The sequence below is a fragment of the Tetrao urogallus genome, assembly GCF_951394365.1.
Source record: "Tetrao urogallus genome assembly, chromosome: 1".
NCBI classification, from domain to species: domain Eukaryota; kingdom Metazoa; phylum Chordata; class Aves; order Galliformes; family Phasianidae; genus Tetrao; species Tetrao urogallus.
This window is the reverse complement of record NC_136813.1, coordinates 178,495,305-178,516,105: the sequence shown is the minus strand read 5'-3', so window position 1 is coordinate 178,516,105 and position 20,801 is coordinate 178,495,305. Positions and strand designations below refer to the sequence as shown.

The following is a 20,801-nucleotide window of genomic DNA, read 5'->3' as shown; positions in this document are numbered from 1 at the left end:
CTCTCACTCCACAGAGAGGACTGTATGTATCAAGACAGAAATATTTATAGCGGTCACCTGCCTGACAATACAAACAAATTAAAAAGCCCTGAGTTGAAGTATTGCTTGCCAGCTGCTGTGGCTTTGCAACAACCTGTTTTGAGTTAAAAATAATTTTTAAAAGTCCTCATTTTGTGCAGTGATCATACAAGCAATATGGGGAAGTGACTGCACAGGGCAAACTGGCCATAGCAAGAGTATGAGGTAAAAAATACCAAAACCACAGGGACATGTTTTTCAGCCATCTCTATTTCTCTACACTTAGTAAAACTCTGATGTGAAATGTATTTCAGCAGAAATATGATTTCATCCCTATATTCCTCTAGAAAGTAGACAAGAAAAGTTAAAAACAGGAGATAGTATTTTATATCAGGAAATGTCTTGTATTAACATCATGGAGGAACTGTTCCTTTAAAAATTCTACCCTATTTAGCCTTGTTTAACTCCAGAAAAGATTTTGTGTCTATATTAATTATTCCATAGTGAAGTTAATGACTAATAAAAATTCTTTTGTAATTATTGAAAAGAGTTTTTCTCTTCAAGATATTACACAGGTGATCTTTTACATTCAGTAATGAAACATCTGTTAAATAGTTTTAATATCCCTTTCTCTTGAAAAGGACTCACATTTTAGAAAAGCTCTTGTACTATGTTTACAAGTTCCTTTATAATTGTGGCTGTAGGAAAATGTAACAAACAGTAATGCCACTGAAGTTGCCAGCAAATAGCAAATGGATGAATCACGTTAGAGCTAATGAGTTATTCAAGCCCATACAATGTTTAAAAATTTATGAAAAAGGGACTTGCCATTTCCTCATAATTGGCAGAATCATCTGTATGTAGAAGCAAATAGCACATCAAGAAATTTCTTATCTAAGCTTTGTGCTGATACAATCTCAGACTACTTTACAAGCAGACAAGTGGAGTAGTTTATTATTGCTAACAAAACAGATTTCTGTTTGCCTGCTCAATCCTTTTAATGATATAATCTCCATAAGCTTTTGACTAGGAGGCAAACATTTCCTAGGTTAGCTTGCTCTTCTATTTCCAACACAGGACTTACTTTTCAGTGGATTTTTCCATAGGTTCACTGGAGTTTAGGGGTCATTAGAAAACAAGTAACAGCTATTCCTCTAACTGTGGGCTGACAATACCATCCTTCTGCTATATATCCAGTTTCGTGGTTATATATGTTATATATATATATTAACGAAATCTTAACTTGACAAACATGTAGCTATCATAGAATGGCTTGGGTTGGAAGGGACCTCAAGGACCATCAAGGATTGCTATCTCTCAATACATTTTCTTTTGTTTTATCAACACTCCAGAAGTATCTTCAGCAGGACTGTGCTGCTTCCCCAATCGTGTACACCTCAATAAAAGACATGAATATATAGAATCCTTCAATTTTTCCAGATCTTCACTAATTATGCCTGTGGTTTTAATGTTATGTAATACACGATACTTAAATTAAATAAACATATTTGAATATTTCACCTTCTCCCTCATACTCCTCTCCTAGATTCACCCTCTGCTTATGCTCGCTCTCCTCTACTGTCTGCTTTCTAGTAACAGCAAGAGGTCTAAGGTCCCAAGGAAGGTATTTCTTTCCCTCCATTTTTTCACTAAAACAAATGAAAAAAGATATATAATAGATGGTGAAAGGAAAGGCAAGTTGCTTCTTATCAGTGCCACTTTCTTTGAATTGACTTCTGATTCAAAAATGATTTCTGAGATTTACAGTCTTAACACTTTATCTCCTTTTTTTACAACATTAGCTTTTTTATTTATTTTTTGCACTAGTTCTGTCTGAGGCATCAGTGATTGCTGCCTGCTTGCCTTGCACTCTGTCCACAGTCACTAGCAAGTGATGGGAGAAGACGCAGCCCATAAAATAACTGAACAGTCTTCTGAAGATGCGCTCCTAAGAAGAAGACATGGAGCAATGAGAGTCCTGACTAAGAGACCTCGGGTGAATCACGAATCCAGGCACTAGAGCTAGATTACATTTGTCTAGTTGTACACGTGCAGGCAAAAAGAATGGGCAAACAGATGGAGACTCTGAGATTTATTACTCTTGGATAATACTGCAGAAGGACATAGTGGCACTGTCTCTGTAACCACAAGGCTAGGCATTTGTTTGAAGAGATATGATTATCTTTTGCTGTTCTCAGGTAATGGGAAGTGAGTACTTGGCTCCACCAGGAACTATATGCCAGTTGAGTAAACTGAGTGAAAAAGGTTCTCCCTCCAGAATTACCCTCCTAGTTCTCTTCTACCAAAACAGTTGCCATGCTCAGCCCTAAAGAAGGCAGAGACATACATGATGGAGTGATTCCAAAAGACACAGACAGGCTTTGTTCTCTCTTCTGTTTCCAGCATGGCATACTCCACTATGATGGGCTTTTCCACCAGGTTGGGAGGAAGCTCCCCGTCACTGTGAATGGCTGTGCTCACCACAGGTGTATTAATAATTGGGCGATTTGGTAACCTGCAGAAGGAGAAAAACCACAAAAATGATCTAGATGTTAAAATGGAAAGCACAGATTTAGCAGATAGAAGATTTCCAGTAGATTCAACTCAGAACACGAGGCAGATGTACCACCAGTCTCCCACACAGCCAAGCTTCCAAGGCTCTACTCTTTCATTTATTCTCCCACAGTGTGCCAGAGGAGTACAGGAGACTGCAGTGGCAACTGCAGCGCAGATGACGTTTGTTTGGTATAAAAGAGCTGTGCCACCCCTGCATGGAAGAAGCATGTGGAAGGACATCTGAACAATTCATAGACAGGCTGAACTCTCACCTCAGGCTCCTTCTGTCAGGATCATAGTTTTCGGGCAGGAGATGTCCTAGGGACCGGTATATAATGACCATGGCAACAGTATGATGGGTAGAGTCATCAGGATGCCGCTTCCTTCTCTTTGTGAACATACTCTCAGGGCTTCGTGCATCACTGTTCACCTTAGAGGACAATTTTTGATTTGAAGGCCTCATTGTAGGTACTGCTAAGGAATTAACATAAATATTAAACTCCTTCCAAGCAACATCAAAGCTACCATTTAAACTGGTGATTTTCCTTTGCAAGGATGCAGAAATATTTCTGTTGCTCTAAGTTTACAGCACTGAGCATGCTTCTAGTGAAACATTTTGAATGAAGTTTTAACACATTTCATAGTTATAAGCTGATAATTAAATAACCACTGAATCACGAATAGCCATTTAGTTCAGCTAGAAAATGAGGAATTTCTAAACTAATGGATCCATATGTGCATAAATAATCTGTGCATGATATAAGGAGAAAGTTAAAACAATATCCATGTTATTACTTTGCATGCATTTGTGGCACAGCTAGAGATAGCTGTGAGTACAACTGGTCACACAGGAATCTGTAAGCTCATTCTTTCATATAATAAGCTTCCAATTTTGGCAAGTATCTCTTAACATTCACATTCCCTCTTCCTTAGAGAAAAGATATAAGGCACAAGCAGGTGTCTTATTTCTGAGGAAAAAGCCATACAGAGAGATGCCCAAGCTTACTGGTTACTGTGTATTATTTTCAAAAGTGCTACTATTTCCCCATTCCAAGGACATTCAGCCATGGTATTTGTATAGTAACTGTCTAATTTACTCTCTCAGCCCTTGCTTAAGGTAAGCCACAGTTTCCTCTCAGCCATGTCTGGGTAATCCAGAGCTATGAACGGCCCACGGCTCCACAGCGTGCCACCCATTTCCTTGCCCAGCTCCAGGCCTTTCATGGCGCAGCTCTTGGGCTGCAATGGGACTGTTCTGCTCCCAGACTGGGATCCCACACTCCCTCCTTCCATCCCTGCAGGGCCCAGGAGAGGGTGGCCGCAGGGGAACAGCTTGGTGGGAACAGCACACTTCTCTGGTTGACACAGGATTGAGGGACCTGACAGACAGGTACAGCCAGTTACACAGCCCCCGGCAGGCAGAAGGCCTCTGAAGTATGCACAGCTGCTCCAACCCAAAATAATGCTTGCTTGTGCAGGTGATCACCCTACTCTCACCCCAGTACTGTTCTGCTTCACAAGGATCAATAACACATCCTTGGGAGCGAGTCAAAACTTCCCTCCAAACGTCAGCAGGTTTTACCTTTCCTGTCCGAAGGTCTGAACAGAGTATCTGGGAAGATAACAGATGATTCCAGATCTTTGGGATAATCCTCCTTAATCTCATGAAATCGTGGTATTCTAGCTCCCGTAAAATTAGACTTGTCAAAGATGTCAACTGCAATAACTGGAGAAAAAAAGTTTCCCACAAAATTAAGTTTAATTCATTCAAATATGATATTGAAACAAAACGTGATTGGATGCTTAAAACATCTGCACAACACAGAGAAGAAATGTAAACCCTCAAGTACAAAGTCGAATCACAGAATCACCAAGGTTGGAAAAGACCTTCAAGATCACCCAGTTCAACCACCTACCTATCACCAATAGGTGATACTAAACCATGTCCCTCACTAAATCAAACATCTAGTTCTCACTAAACCATGTTCCTCAACACAAAATCCAAACGTTCCTTGAACACCTCCAGCATCGGTGACTCCACCACCTCCCTGGGCAGCCCATTCTAATGCTTGACCACTCTTTCAGAAAAGTAGTATTTCCTAACGTCCAGCCTGAATCTCCCCTGGCACAAATCTAATTTCTCTCCCCGCGTACCTTAAATGGCAACTAGAAGTCCGTGTTTCAGCACCGATACAGTTAGGAAATCACACATTTAAAAGGACTGCGGAGGCAATGGAAAGGCCTTCGCAGTGCAGTATTCATACTAGGAAAACAGTACCACATACTTGGGAAACTAGAGTGTTGTGTTCCAATTCCAGACTTGTTTCTGTAGGGAAGGCCAAACCTGCTGCTTCAGAAATATGTATTTTCTCTATCAGCTTAGTTGATGTGGCATTTTAAAGAAAATAACCTGGATTTTACCCAGGAATACTCCCTAGTCCTCTAGCTCTCTTCCCTCTGTGTTAACAGTTACTCCCTGGCTCACCTCATCAGCTCTGCCTGTTGTCTAACTGCCAAAATATTTAAAAGCAGCTGAGTTGGCTTGAACGTTCCCATTTATGAAAAGTCACTGAGTGCCAATTTAGATGTTCTAATAAAAGTGAGAAGCTGGAAGTCCTGGGGGTAACCCTACACTGAAAGCTGTGATCTGCAGCAAGTTTCTATATGAAGAAATATCCAAGTTAAGATCTGCAAATTCCAATTCCTTTTCCAGCCACTAAATAACACTAGTGAACCACTAGGAAACTCCATTAACACCACATTCACCTGGAAAAACTGTTCAAAAGAAAACAGACCTCTTTCAGCACAGTTGCCTCATCCCTCCCAAGCTCTTGACTTTTTTACTCAGGAAGAGCTGGTCTGAAAAAGCAGGGTTTACAACCTGCAAAAAATTCTGGGCTTTGTTTTTCATCTTAGTTAAAACACTGTACATACATTTTTCTGAATGTGAAGATAAAAATATTTTGATTCTGATATTCCTAAATCAAAAGGAAAACTTTAGCTTTGGTCTGTTAAAGAGAATCAGAAGTATTTCGGTTTGGCTCAGCTCAACAACAGTCTCTCTGCACTGGAGCCAATGCAGGACTCTGTAGAATCACAGAATCCTTAGAGTTGAAAGGGACCCTTTTGAAAGTTATCTACTATTTCCCTGCAATGAAGAGGGACAGCAGAGCTATGTCAGGTTGCCCAGGGCCTGATCCGGCCTTGCCTTGAAAGTCTCCATGGAAGGGGCATCCACCACAACTCTGGGCAACCTGTTCCAGTGCCTTATCGCTCTTTCATTCTTCAGCTGCCTGTGTACTGTGGTGACATCAGTGAAATACATTACAGTCCTAAACGTGCAGGAACTGCTCTGTGTTAGAGAGAGCATTTACTTGGATAGAGAGGGAAAGAGTCTTGGTATATCTGATGTTTCCTTCTTGGTTTAGACCCACAGAGGATTTAGTTGACCCCAAGGATTTTGCTCTGGATTTTGCAAGGCTGGATGTGGTTTGAAGGCTCAGACGGATGCTTCTGAGAAAATACCTTTCAACATATCCAGACAGGTTCCAGGGCAGTAAGGCATTTGAAATTCAGAGGGATATGATCAATAGCAGGGCTTTGTTTTTTTTGTTTTTTTTTTTACATCAGTAATTCTTTAGGAGGTGGTGCAGTGATTCTTTCAAAAACCCTATGCAATACACTCAACTATAGTAGGTAGACTTAAAAGGCATCATCATTACTCACAAACTTAGTCCATCTCATCATCTGTACACCACTATGGCTGCAACAGAATGGCACACAGACTATGGCATAGTCCACAGGGAAAGCAGGTCAGAAGTCTCCCAGGAGGCCTCCATGGTAACTGGGATCAAAGTTGAACTGACTTGAAATGAATGCACTGAATAGGTTAGACAACACATACCTTGTGTTTCTAAGTTGGTATTATTAAAATCAATAGTTAGCACCTCTATCTTACACACTTTTAAAGCACTGATACAAAGCAGCAGTTTTCAATACGGGTACTCACTCATGTTAGCAGCAACGATGACAAAAGGTCTCATGTAGGTTTTCTTCATGTTCTGGGCCACGTTGTTGAAATAATCCTCATAGTGCCTTAGGAGATGAGCTGTGCCACCCTCCGTTCGCTGAATTTGTTCCCACTGCTCCTTGTTGTTGGGATCCAACAGGGCACTACCCACTTTGATAATATTCTGAGAAGCAAAGGACAAGTCTAAATTATGAGGCAAAAAGAGCCCTGGATTTCAAGTGATGAACATTTTAAAAGGTTGCCATTACTGCCTCAGGGGAGAGCAAAATTAAATATTTTAATGTAGATATGTTCTTCTAAAGCCTTATGAAAATATCTTCACCAGTTACTGACCCTGAATCCATATATATACATATATATTTTACATGAAGGAATGCCCTTCACAATTTTTATGAGCAAAGTAAGAAAAAAAAATTGGAGGCTGTAAGATAAGTACCTATTTTTAACTCCTCTTTAAGAGAGGAAACATCAAGAAAATGCAGAAGGAAAATCTAATCATACTCCACAGAACCACAACATGGCTGAGGCTGGCAGTGCCCTCTGTGTTCCTCTGCCCAGCCCATGCCCCAGCAGGGACACCCAGAGCAGGGTGCCCAGGGCCATGGCCAGGCAGCTTCTGGAGATCTCCACTGAGGAGATCCACAGCCTCTGGGCAGCTGTGCCAGTGCTCAGCCACCTGCATAGCACAGAAGTGTTATCTGATGTTCATATGGAACCTCTGTGCTCCAGTTTGTGCTCACTGACTTTGTGTTCCAGTTCATCCCCATTTTCTTTGTCTATGAGAGAAAAGCAGAGTACTGGTATGTACACTTAAAGAGCTCATCTAGGGAAATTAAAAAATGTGATATGCTAAAACTAAAAGAAAGTCACAGATATAAATATGCTTGCTCCTCTTTTCTTATTTCTTTTCTTAATGTAGCTGATAACTATGGCAACTTGCTTGGGAAGCATGCAAATAACACAAGCAAATATTAGCTTGCATATAGAAACTTGCACATACACGTAACAGAAGTTAATGCATGCTGTTTTCCCCCATGTTTATGTTTTTTCAAATGGTGTTGAAAAAGTGGTCTTAGATGAGGACTTACTGCTTCTGCACTTTATCATGAGAATATTCAAAGGAATCCTAAAGGAGAATGGAAGAACAAGACTAAAAACCAGTGTCACATGACTTAAATGATAAAGGTGCTGAGCAGCGTTCGATCTTAGTGTAATTACTGGCTATACTGCTGGGTCAAAACCTAAACCTAATTTTACCTACAGGTAAAATTTGAATAAATGGTGGTAAAATGTAGTCGCTTCAAGCTCTGTGATAAAAGAAGGAAGTATCTGGACGCACATAACCTTTAATTTAGAAACAGACAGGAAAGGTGCTGTACTCCCTAAGTATTCCCTGAAGTTGCAAGCTTCTATTTGGAATATAAGAGACTGCCATTATTACTGCTGCTATCTGGGAGGAGAAGCACTACATGGTTCCCCAGGAACGCACTGCAGCAGAAGACACACGCTGTACTTGGTACCAGGCCTCCTCACTACCTGACAATGTTATTTATGGCTTTTTTGATCGCTTATACTTTTCTGGCTCCCTCCAAAGGCTACATAAGAATAAATTCTTTCTCCCCTTGTGCTCCCTCAGCCTAGGATGTAACCTCATTCTTCTCATGAGCATTACTGATTAGTTTTCAAACTCCTGACCTAACCTAAAAATATTTAGGGAGTTCTTGAAAACATCATCTGTATGGAATTCAGTGCCAAATGCAGGGAATAATAAATTAAAGCAGAGGTTTTCAGACCACTATTTCCCAAACCACACGTTAAAAACCCAGTTCCTTCTCAAGATCTGAACTGGGATATTCACTGACCCCAGAGCCAATAGCTACACGTTTATCAGCAGAAGGTTTCCTTAGGAAAGAAAACATGGAATCTCTTAAATTGGGTTTTTCTAAACTGTTAAATGTTTCAGAAGTTCTTCATTGTCTGTTGGCCAAGACTATGAGGAATTTTCTCAGCCATGCTTCCTTCTGCTCCCACCTCTCAGGGAGGTGGTACGGCTCCCTTACTTCGTGGTGCAGCATGAGGTTCTCTCTGTTCAAGTGAAAGCCTGCCTGAGCACATCTTTCCATAACAGGTATATGTTTCCCCATGTCAAGGAGGGTGCTAATGCTTGTTTTCTAAATCTGATCAAGTCCTTAGTAATTAATGGGTATTTAATGAATGCTCTTACTAGCAGAAGCCCTCTGGCACTCATTTCCAATATTTGTATCTGCCTGCATCACTTGAAATCTCAATAGTGTGGAGTTTCTTTCAGTGTATCAACTCTTTAATAGATATTATTCAAGTGTTTCCAAGTTGAATGGAGTCAGTAGCTGGCTCAGGGTTCACTACAGATTTAAATGAAAACGATGAAATTAGGCAAGTTTTCCAACATAACTGAATATAATAAACAAAGTAAGTAATAACCAGGAATAGTACACTTGATTATCTTTAAATTTGAGGAATTTTACTTTTGGTTGCTAGTATGATACTATTTATTTTAACAGTGCTTTCTATGACATATACATGTCATGCACATCTGCATGCACATAAATATGTACAACCAGCCTTCCATTCTAAATTGAAAAGACTGACTCATTTGTGAGACAGATTAGAACAGCTACATCATACTCACTCCTATTTGGTCAAAGACAAATTCACTTATCAACCTTCAGTTGCCATAAAACTTCCCAAAAGAACTGCAAAGTCCCAGCACAATGTGCAGTATTTCTCTTACCTCGTTGAACTCCACGTCCCTAGTTGCTGCCAGGTCAAACCCTTGCTGCTGGCTTTCATATCGTAGGACCCGGATCATCATCTGGTAAGCTGTCCTCACATCATTGCCATACAAACTGTGTGTGTATTTGGTGGCATTTTGTAGCACTCTCACAATCTGTATGGTTTTGTCTCCATCCAGTATGGTCTCATTGCGGTGTAACTTCTCATTCTGAACCAGAGACATAAAGAAAATGAAGGAAGAGAATTAAGAAAAGCATTTTATTTATTTATTCATTTATTCATTCATTTATTTATTCATTCATTTATTCATTCATTTATTCGTTTGTCCACTTGTTTAAGGAACTCTAGCACCAAGGAGTTGCTTGATCCAAATGGTACTTTGGAGAGAAAAGCTGGGTAGGACAGCTCAGTAGAAGATGTAACTCAGACTCAGAAAAGTGCAAGGGTCCAGATAGAAAGAGAGGGGGTCAAGAACTCAGTTGAGGGATGGAGTGTAAGGACCTCAAACTGGAGTCTGATTGATGATCATTTATAAAATAAAGACAGAAACTGTAGGATTTCTCAAAGAGTGTAAATATTAACAATATGTTTACTAGTGCTGAGACAAATTAAGCAATAGATAAGCAATCAGAAACAAGGTATAACAAGAAGATCAAGAATAGCCATTATCAGTTCAAGGGAAAACTACAATGGATCAGCAGAAAAAAAAGATCTTTGTGCTGGATTATCACCTATGCAAATCAAGAAGTCACAGAGTCACAGACACATAATCAGTAAGGTTGCAAAAGACCTCTAAGATCATTCAATCCACCTACCACCAATATCCACATGAATATTCTCCACTGTCCTCTGTATTCAGCACTGTTCCCCAGCCTGAACCAGAGAACAATCACATTGGATATAAGGAAAAAGTTCTTCACTGGGCACTGGAACAGGCTGCCAGGGCAGTGGTCATGATATCGAGATGCCAAAGGTCAAGTAACACTTGTTTGGACAATGCTCTCAGGCACATGGTCTGATTTTTGGTTGGTCTCATGTGGAGACAGGAGTTGGACTTGATGATCCTTGTGGTCCCTTCCAACTAAGGATATTCTATGGTTCTATGATAATTTATATCAAGTGGACATTTGGACTAGAGAACAAGTAGTCACTGGACACTAGCTATAGTGCATATCTCTTCACTTGGCTATTGGGTAAGCAAGTATACGTGCACATATGTCACACTTCAGTAGATTAGAGAAACCGTTTACAGATTTTGCTGTGCTCCATGTATGCTGTGTCCTGACAGGTTGATCATACTAAATACAAGAAAACACAGCTTACCATGACTTTTAGATCCACAAAAGTGTTGGTGGTACAGTTGAAAAGCTCGGGAGGCAGCCAGCCCTTCTCAATGTTACAATGGCGAACTGCATTTCCTGAAGGAAACAACAAATTAAACAATGTTGTGAAATGTTCCAGATAAATCTTCACGGGTTTCTATTTTCAAGTTGCTCAGGAATATGAAAGTATTTCACTTTCCAAACCATCATTTGTTTCTGAGAAGAGTTAAAGACCGCTGATCCTCTTGAACCATTTTCCCAGGTTCCTGGAAGGTTTCAGGCAGGCTTTGGGTCTGCCCAGCCACTCCCAGCTGTGTTACCCCAATGTTCCCTAACAAATTTGACAAATTGTTTACAATAAATACGAGAAAGACCGTGTAAAAATGCAGGAGACATTTCAGGCAATGCAAATTGTATTTTGCCACTTGAGAATGGTTTATGAACAGCTTTCTGTTTAACTTACTACCTTTTACTATTTGTTGAATCATTTCAAAACATCGCTGTGGAATCTTCACAGTGAATTTCAAATTATCAGATTCAAGACTTTACGCTGTGCTAATTAGTTTTGGATACATGTTGCATGCGTCAAGGTGATTTAATTGCTAATATCTAAACAACAGAATTATAATTGATAGAACAATATATAACTATGTTATTTCTCTTTCATGGATTTACAGTTAAACTTCAGGTTCCTATTAGAATATTCATTATTATAAACATTACTCTATTTGGTTGTTCTGTAAAATTACCTTAGTATGCAATTCCTAAGAGTACCCCTGCCTACTACTTGCTAGAAGAGATACTAGCATCACCCACAGGAACAGAGCATATATAGTGAGAAAATTTATTTTAATTCCACTTCAGAGTGTTTATCAATGAAAATACTCTCTAATTAAAAAAAAAATATATATATATATTCTAAAATCCTTAGAAGTGGAGCTGGGGTTACCATGAGTCCTTCGCACACCTGTAGGCATGGACCTGCTCCTAGCAATACATGGAAGAGTTACACAGCCCTTTGTAACTCATGGAACCAAAAGACTGCTCACAGCAGGTAAGAGTCCCTGGTCTAGAAATGAGACAGAGGCTTTGTTTCCCATGGAACACCCTTAATAAGAGATTGTGGACTTGTTTTCAAAAACCTGCTCTGGTTTTCTGTAAGATAAACATTTTTGGGGACACATGAAAAAAAAAGATTGCTGTTGTTTCACAGTACAAAACAACACAGCTCATGTGCTGGTAGAATAGGTTTTTCAGACACATTAATTGTGAATCATTCGATGGAAAACTGTGAGCTCTGCTGTACCTCTTTGCTTTGCTGCCTGCAATGCCATGCAAACAGACCTCATTTTATCTTTGCCCACAGGAACTGTATTACTGGAGACTGTGGTAAGTCTCCAGAAACTGGGAGTTACCTGTGTAAGGAGTGCTTGAGCAACAGAAACCAGAAAATTGGACAGCACCCTTCTGAAAATGCAGATATGAAATCTCTGCTCTTTACACGTGTTTGTCCGCTATTACTCCAAATTTATTGTAACAGTTTTTTCATGCTGGACGACCACTGAGCACCCTGATGGAGCTGTAGGTGTTCCTGTTTATTGCAGGAGAGTTGGAATAGATGGCCTGTAAGGGTCCCTTCCAATTCAAACGATTCTATGATTCTTGTTGTAATCTCATTCATCTCTCATTCCCAATATACACTTTTTTTTTTTTTTCCCCCACCCCCTACTTCCCCTCCAAGCATGTAGATGAGACAGTTAATATTTTATCTAGGGAACTTACCCACGGATCCCTTTGGACACGGCACAGCAGCTGGCTGGCCAAACTTGGTCTGCGGCCACCAAATGCCAGCCTCGAAAGCTTTGGGACACCCGTTATAAATTACTGAAAGCAGAAAAAGAAAGGATGCAATTTTTCGGACGAGGTAAAATCACAGAGAAGCAAGGAGACACTGTAGCCTGCCGAAGGACATTCCGGCCATTCCCAAACCCTGCCGGGATCCCTGCTCTCTGCAGCACTTCCCAGGCTGTGACCCATCACCTGCTCCTTGCTCAGCAGCATGGTCAGACAGGTATGGGCAAAGGAGAGCTCAGGATGATTACGGGGCTCTGCAACTTAGTTCTGTTATCTCTGTCCACTCCTTTCTTGTGGGAAAGCCTTTCCCTGCTGTTTCACCCACACGCTGCAGCTCAATGACTGCTGCAGCAGCTTTATGCTGATGGCGGGAGGAAGGTGGGTGAGCAGACAGGCAGGGCAAGAGAGGCAGGGAGGAAAAACAGAGGGCCCCTGAAGCGTGGCACAGGACATGCATTGGATCACACGCTCCTCTCTCCCCACACCCCATCTCCCCACTGCCACCAGATCCTACAACCCCCACTGCCGGGCAGTGTGTGTGGCTGGGCCGTACCTTCGCAGCCCCTGGCAGTGACCTCAGCGAAGGGGTTGTCGCAGCGGTTGCACTGCCGCCCGATGACACCAGGCTTGCAGGGACACTGTCCTGTCTCTATGTCACAGGAGCGCGTGTGGGAGCCGGAGGGGAAGCAGTCACAGGGGTAGCAGGTGTCACTGCTCTGCGGCCGGTAGTAATTGGCCTGGAGAAACAGAAATGCACAGGCTATGAGATGCTTTACTTCTACGCCAAATCACTCGTGTTTTGTGCTCGGAAATCCTGCTGTTGGAGCAGTGCAAAATGGTTCACTGAGCACAGCACTGGATAATGATATTGCAATTAATAGAAAACATAAAATTTGATCATTCTTTCTGCTAACCCCCAGTTAGCTTACTGCATTAGGCAGGCTGAGCATGGCAGGGCTGCTGGGCTGCCTGGGGTTGCAGACCCATGGCTCAACCACTGTTTGTAGTGGGGCCAAGTCCTCTTGAGTACTTGCTGCTGCTGCCCAGAAAGCACATTCTTGGAGGATTTGCAGTTTTCTCTGTTACGCAATTTGACTCTTGTCTAGCTCAGACAAGCCTGTAAGAAAACCTCTTGTATTGCCCATTTTTGCTGCATGTACGGTGTGGAGAGAAACCAATGATCACATATTCAAATTGCATCTGCAAGCACTTTTGATCTGAGGCATTATGTGATTATATGAGACAATGGAGTGGGCGCCCCACTGACTTGATTTAATGCAACAGTTGCTGTGTGTCCTGCTGGCATTTAGGAAATAAGTGCTGGGCCAGATTCACTGCTGCTGGTTCAAACAGGCAGGGCTACTCTGAGGTCATCCCAGCCTATTGTAAAACCCTTTGTGAAAAGCCTATTGTAAAACCTCCAGGAGGGAGGCACTTCCCATCCCCACTCAGCTTCATCCCTACAATCTGCAACAAGGCTGGAAAGAGCTGCCCCCAAGGAAAGTATTTAACCCCAGTTTTATTCTCCACTCCTAAGCAGCTAGGTCCTCTGCTGGCCCACTGCAGAAGACAGCTAGGCCAGCTAGCCCAAGCTGCAGCACGGTGATCGCTGCCTGTGACACAGCAACCACCTCCAGCATTCCTCTGCACCCAGCTCTGATCTCCCCTGATAAATTGGGCTGCACTTCAGAGAGAGCAGAGCCAGGCTTTCCTCCTCTCAGTTTTGCTTTCCAAAGGCAAATAAGATAAGAGCTGCACAGTACGTTTTCGTGAAAGGCAGTGCCAGCAAAATGTTTGGGGTAAACATTAACTATACTGTGCACATAAAGGATATAAAGCAGAACTGTGTATGCTTTGTCTTGGTTGTTGCAGTTATTAGTGATATAGTTACATTTTAAGCTAAAGAATTTTGACTTATGACTGGTTTCTTCTGCTTACCTTACAGTGACATTCCCCATTGGTCTTATTGCAGTCTGGATCAAACCCTTTGCTAGTCTCACAATTACAAGGACCACAGATGGGATTTCCCCACCAACCTCTGGGACAAGGCAAGTCAATCCTATAAAAGAAAACAACATCCAAAGGAAGTTCTTTTAAGCTACCTCATAAAAAATGGGAAAGAAGAGCTCTGAGCCAAATCTGCACTCGGCTCCATTAGCTTACAGGGCATAATGTATCTCTCTGCAGCAGCTACCACTTTATATCTGTCTATCTCTATATATGTAAACTGCAATAAAAAAAGATAAAGGATATTAGTTCCATGAAACTCTAGTGGCAATGCTTCTCTAAACACTTTCAAGAACAGTTCCTTTGTAAGTAGTATACATCTCTACAAGCAAAGAAAGAGCTTTTTCCTTCAGGAGGGAGTACCCACACTGCCAGATGGTCCCTGCTCCCACCAGCCCCAGGTACCCCCTGTCAGCACAGGTTGGGGCAGGCTGGACAGTCTGTGCCAGGCTATGCTGATCCTCCAGCAGTCCACATCCTGTCCTTAGCAGACCCACTGCCACCAGCATGGTTTTGGAGGAGGATGGAAAGTGTGGCTGGGAACATGGAGGAGGGAACACTGGCTGCTTTGATTCAGGCTAGCTGGAAGTGCCACGGACACTTCCAGCGGCTGCACTCTGGTGAATGCTTCAATGGTACAGAAGCTGGAAACACCACTGGAGGAAGAGATTTTACAGCCCTCCTGCCTCGTGGAACAGCACAGCTAGCCAGACTCCAATCATCAGCACACAAGCTGAAGGATAATAATTGTTTTTGCTGGTTTTTTTTTTCCCCTTGGGTAAAATTCTAAGCAGGTTTGTCCCACCGCCACTCCAACACTAGTGCTGGCAAAGATTGCTCTGGGATGAGGCAGTCTGTACAAACCTTGACAGCTAAAAGGACATCAAGCAAGAACCTTAAGGATGTCACTGCCAAGGCTGCCATCAGCAACAATGCACAAAGGAATCCCTTTCCTGCTGAAAATCTACAGAAAGAAAATCTGTTTACGCCTGCTTCAAAGACAGTGCTGAATGTTGATTAGGGTAATTGCTGGGCTTGTACATTTATGCTTTGTAATATGGAAGAAAAGAAACCAACAATGTTCTACTTGACATGAAGTCAGCAGATAATGACAGGGGACAACTTCTCCACATCGCTAGTCCAAGGGAATGAAAAATGAAAAATGAATCTGGCAACAGTGTGACCAGCATTTGCAAGCCCACACAACAGAAGGCAGAGGAAGAAGTCTGCAGTTATCAAAGTAAAGGAAACAATACAACATGAGGTATTCCTAAGCAAGTAGACAAATGAACATAATTTGCACATCATGAATGGTCTCAGAATAAGAGGAGGCTGGTTGCTGAATACTTACCTGAGACCAAGAAGCTGTTGATGAGGGAATCAGCAGGTTTTTTTCCACTCACCAGCAGGGCACAGGCCTCCTAGGCTGTCCAGAAGATGTAGATTTTTGCCAGCCCAGGGACCAGACCCAAACTTTCAAAGCCATTTCACATGGCCAGGTCCCCTAAATGGGTGCATTGCTGTGTGTGTGTGCTGGGGGAGCTGGAGCAGAGGTGCAGAACCAGCTCTGGCCAAGCCTACACTAAGATTCAGGGCAGATCGATGCTGCTTAACGCAGCACAACTGCTTTAGCCCCTGAACTGCTGGTGAAGGAAAACGGTCTCTGAGCGTATGGAAATTTGCCTGCTCTCTGAGAAGAGAGCTCAAGAGCACCAAAGGACAAGGAGCCTTCAATTACCAAATACTACAAACACTTGAAGTAGAACAGGAAAGCTAACTGAAGCAGAAAATAAGCTGGGACTACTGCTTCCTTAGGAGGAGAGGTGGCTGGGAGGATCATGGAGCCAAAGAATGAGAATAATTCTCTTACTTGCTCTCACAGTACTGCCCATAGTAGCTCTGTCCACATTCACAGGTGTATCCATGGGATGAGCTAGGTTTATGCACGCACGTGGAGACATGCTCACACGGGTTCAGGTTACATACATCAACACAGTCTCTTCCAAAGTACCCTGGGGAAACAAAGTCATAAAATTACAGCAACCATTGTAATTTATGATTTGCTTGTCTCTAAAAGATCATTTATTTTAAGCTTACACACTAATAAAACATCTTCAATAATCAATAGATACCCCAAGATACTGTCCAAAAAAGGGTACTCTTGCTTCTCAGCAAAAGCTAAAGTGGGCTGCTCTTTTCAACTGTTCTGTTAACATGCTTGAGGCGCCCTTGTATCTTTGGTCCCCAGTTCTATAAGCAGGGCAAGTTTCACAGATTGCTTTGTATTATCTCTCTGCACATACGAGAGGTGACTGCACCGAGTGCTGACAGCATGTCCTGGCTGCATGCACCAAAACAGAGAAAACTTTCAAAGTATCTTGATTAGGATGCAGGGTATGAGACTGAAACCCAACAGCAAAAAAGGCTGGGAAAGAAAAAAAAAACCAAAATGAAACAGAAGGAAAAAAAACAGAAAAGAAGAGAAAGGGAAGTGCACAGAATGAGCCCTTTGACCAGAAACTGTCTTTCTGTTTGGTTGAAACGCTGCCTAGAACAAATGATTCTTAGTCCATGCCTGCAGTTTCATTGTGGTACCACAAATCAGAGAAAGACAATACTGGCTGGAAGAGGAAGAATCAGTAGATAAGCACCAAAGCAGCAGCAGGATGTTTTCAAAGGGCTTGCAAAGTGTCCTGCTGCTGCTGCTGTTTTTCTTCTGATGAGATTGTGGAGAAGCGATCCAGCTCCTATCCGAGCACATGGGATGGGTCAGTGGGTTACCTGGGTCGCACACACAGGAGTAGCTGTCCCAGTCATCGCTGCAGTAGCTGTGCTGAGGACATGGGTTGGAGTCACAGGGGTTATCCACTTCACAACCCTCCTTCACATTGATCTTGATAGCCTGTTTCATGTTCAGTGTAGCTACATTTGTAGATGTCTCTCCCATTCTTACTCCCTGGTGACAAAAGACAACTATCTTTAATTTAGAGTGCTCATTCTGGATACAGTACTTTGTGTTTCATTACTACTATTTCTATTACTAAATTACTATTTCATTAACCTATGAGGCTACAGTTTACAGAAATATCATCTGATGAGTCAAAAACAGGTATTTTCAAATTCCAGTCTTTGACAAAATCAAAGAAGAAAAAGAGAAGGGACATTCTCCTGTGAGACTAGATTTGTACCTGGGAAAGTGCATGGACATGACTATTTGGATCCCTAGATTCTGATGGAGGAAACAGATATGTTTGGGAAAGGATAAAAAAGGAAAACCTGTATTTTCATATGCACATTTTCTTAGAAGTTCAATATTTGCCACTACATTTCTCATCTCATACCTGCATACAGCCATAAAATCCCTGCTGAACAGAGACTTGGTCTCCAGAGACACCTCCCACAATGATGCTTTTCATTTTCAGTCCAGGTAGTTGATTTCCAATCTGCACAGTGCTCTGTTGAGGAAAAGGGCAGCTGATAAAATGCACTGCCACTCTCTACAACCCAGATACTTTCTCTACTGATGGAGTGCAGAAACAGCTGGCAGTAGATAACACAAAAAATACTGAAGTGGTGAGGAGCTTGGACATTTGAATGTGACTTTTTACTGACCTAAGATACATTATCATTAGGATTCGTAAATTAATGTAACTTCATTAGGCACCAATCACTGCAGAACATGGATCAGAGCAGAAGTATTTGTCCACAGACTTTTTGAAAAATGTTACTATGGTGCTCAGTGGCAAAGTTCTAATGCTGCTGTACCTGGTACATCCCATAGTCCAAGGACATGACAGCTAGGTACTTGATGTCTTTCCCATCTTTAGCACTCTTTAGCTCTATCAATAAATGATGCCATTCCCCATCACTGACTCGTGTTTGGGTCATCTTCAAACTGGCAACCTGGGTCATGCCACTGTATACTTCAAACTGCACGTAGTTGTTCAGTATCTATTGGGAAAAAAAAGAAGTCAATTATTTGGCATGTATTTGTATTTCGTGAGACAGAAGGCAAGATCACATTTGCTAAGAAAATCACCCTCCCAGAAGTACAATAGAAAACAGAACACTTGCAGTAACTCTTCATATGACTTCAGGTATTCAGTTGCTAATTTTATTGAGCAGAAGAAAGACAACAGAGACATATTCTTTGCATTTGTACTAATGCACACTACTAAGTTTGTTAAGAAAAAAATATCTTGAGCCTCAGAATGTGAATTTTAGAATGATAGAAGGATGATTAAAAGAATAAAGAAGTCATTTGTATTTATTGCTGTGCACCTAGCTGGGTGGAGGAAGCTATGCAGTTCATGTGGCCATGTCCACAGATGGGGATGGAAGAGGATTTCCTAAGTTTTTTCTAAGCAAAGAAGTCCACAGTTCTACCTGAATGTTGATCTTGGATGCAGTTCCTGCATTTGCCTGCATCAGCATGCCATTGACTTTCCGTGTTCTGAACATCAGCCCGATGTACCATGGCACAGAGATGGTAATATCAAGTTCACTCCAAATGATAATGCTCTCACCACTGAAACGCTGAGGAGAAGGCATTACTGCATAAGGAAAGACAAGACAGAAATATCTTTGTATCCTTCATGACAGAGGTTAAGAGGAGAAATGACATGCAGGGCAGCACCTCCCCACTGATACTGCATTACACAGGTGAGAAATGTTCCTAGAAAAATAAGCTCAGGATCTCTGCTGGTAGATTTCTGACGATGAGTGGGCGGACAGAGCCGGAATTACAAGGGCAACACTCACTGCAGATATTTTCAACATATCCTTGATTACCTGCTTCTAATTAACAGATTAAACACAGAGGAAAGGCTCTGAGGCAACAGGAAATATTAATTAATTATAAATACTCCTGGGCCAGCTTATTCAGCTGTCTCAGTTATGCAGTCTTTTCACAGGGAGATAGCTCTTGTGCAGCTACCAAAACCATCTGCCTTGGATCTCTAGAGCTGACAGCTGAAGCATTGCCCTGATGTCTAATCCTGCACAAACATTCAGTGGCTTTGGTTGGGACCCGCTGTTGGCTCCTGAATGATGCCCTCTCTCTTTTGATAGACTCCAAGAAGCAGACTCCATAGTTTGTGGGGAACCTGTGCTCCATCACCACCCACACAGTAAATAATATTTTCCTGGTATTCAGATGGAACTGTTATCTGGTTTGAGCCCATTGCCTTTTGTCCTACCACTTGTTCCACCCTATTCGTACCCCTCTTTCTTAAAACTCGAATCCAGTGCTTGAGCTCTGGCTCTCTCAGCCAGTACATGATTCACCAGTCCGCACTGCAACCACATCAATGTACACCATGACATCCACAATGACCACGATCATTGCCTCCTTCTGTCCTATGCATGCATCAGCCAGCTGGCTCCATCCTCCTTTACCCTGCCAATCTTCACAATAACCTTAACTCCCAATTTCTTTGCTAGTGGTTTTCCAGACCATCGCTGAGATTTTTAAGCCTGCCTGCCTCCAGAGAGCAGACAAGAGGCAAACTCTGGGCCCTCCCACCTGCTACAGGACGGGAAAGCTGTTTGCAAGCTTGGCTCCTGGGAGAATGAGACAGGCATGACAATAAGCCACCTTCTTCCTTTTCTCACCAGTGGTAACTTAAGGTGACCACAGACATCATTCCCTTCCCACATTTCTTCCCAACTCCCCTCCCTTCCCTGAGGCCAGGGTGCAACTTCCCTTGTTTGTAGAACAGAAATCCCCGTTCCTCAGCCCTCTGGCCTCTCTCCATCCCCATCCCTTCCCCAAGCCTGAGGCCAGGGGTCTGTAGGGAGGGCTGGTGGCCACATCCAATGCCTACAGAAGGGACTCAATCCTGTCACCTCGGGGGTGAGCACACATGCTTCAAATCATCTCTCTGCCTTGGAGCTGCTACAGAAAGCAGATATGTCACTAGTGGTGGTGATAGCAGCTCTGGGCTCTGTGTTAGGTGGAAGTTAGCAGAATACCTCCACCATCTCTTTCTGCCACCCCCACCCTGCAGACCCTCCTTTCCAAGCCAGAAGCATAACTGCATGCTCTGCCTGCAGCTCTCTATTCCCAAGCAGCAATTCCAACCTACTTCTGGCCCCTTTGGTGAGGCATGCTGTGCTAAAGTGGTTTGCAAACATTATGGCATGCACACCTCAGCCTGGAGTCTGCTATTCCAGGGTCCGTGTCCTGCTGAGAGTAATAATGTCTGATTCAGGGTTGATATATCAGAAGAACAAAATCCTTG

At 42.4% G+C, this 20,801-nt stretch overlaps 1 protein-coding gene across 1 annotated transcript in view; it reads right to left on the bottom strand.

Moving 5' to 3' along the window:
- Positions 1 to 20,801, bottom strand: part of CELSR1 (cadherin EGF LAG seven-pass G-type receptor 1) — a gene marked incomplete at both ends in the record, with an annotated part of 157,028 nt that overhangs the window by 21,468 nt on the left and 114,759 nt on the right. Inside the window, 14 exons of the mRNA XM_079549141.1 lie at positions 2,366 to 2,533; positions 2,847 to 3,048; positions 4,157 to 4,300; positions 6,584 to 6,767; positions 9,375 to 9,584; positions 10,700 to 10,794; positions 12,481 to 12,582; positions 13,106 to 13,289; positions 14,491 to 14,611; positions 16,430 to 16,571; positions 17,341 to 17,515; positions 17,901 to 18,014; positions 18,325 to 18,510; positions 18,946 to 19,112. Of these exons, the coding sequence (XP_079405267.1) occupies positions 2,366 to 2,533; positions 2,847 to 3,048; positions 4,157 to 4,300; positions 6,584 to 6,767; positions 9,375 to 9,584; positions 10,700 to 10,794; positions 12,481 to 12,582; positions 13,106 to 13,289; positions 14,491 to 14,611; positions 16,430 to 16,571; positions 17,341 to 17,515; positions 17,901 to 18,014; positions 18,325 to 18,510; positions 18,946 to 19,112 (2,194 nt within the window). The remainder of the gene's footprint in view (positions 1 to 2,365; positions 2,534 to 2,846; positions 3,049 to 4,156; positions 4,301 to 6,583; positions 6,768 to 9,374; positions 9,585 to 10,699; positions 10,795 to 12,480; positions 12,583 to 13,105; positions 13,290 to 14,490; positions 14,612 to 16,429; positions 16,572 to 17,340; positions 17,516 to 17,900; positions 18,015 to 18,324; positions 18,511 to 18,945; positions 19,113 to 20,801) is intronic.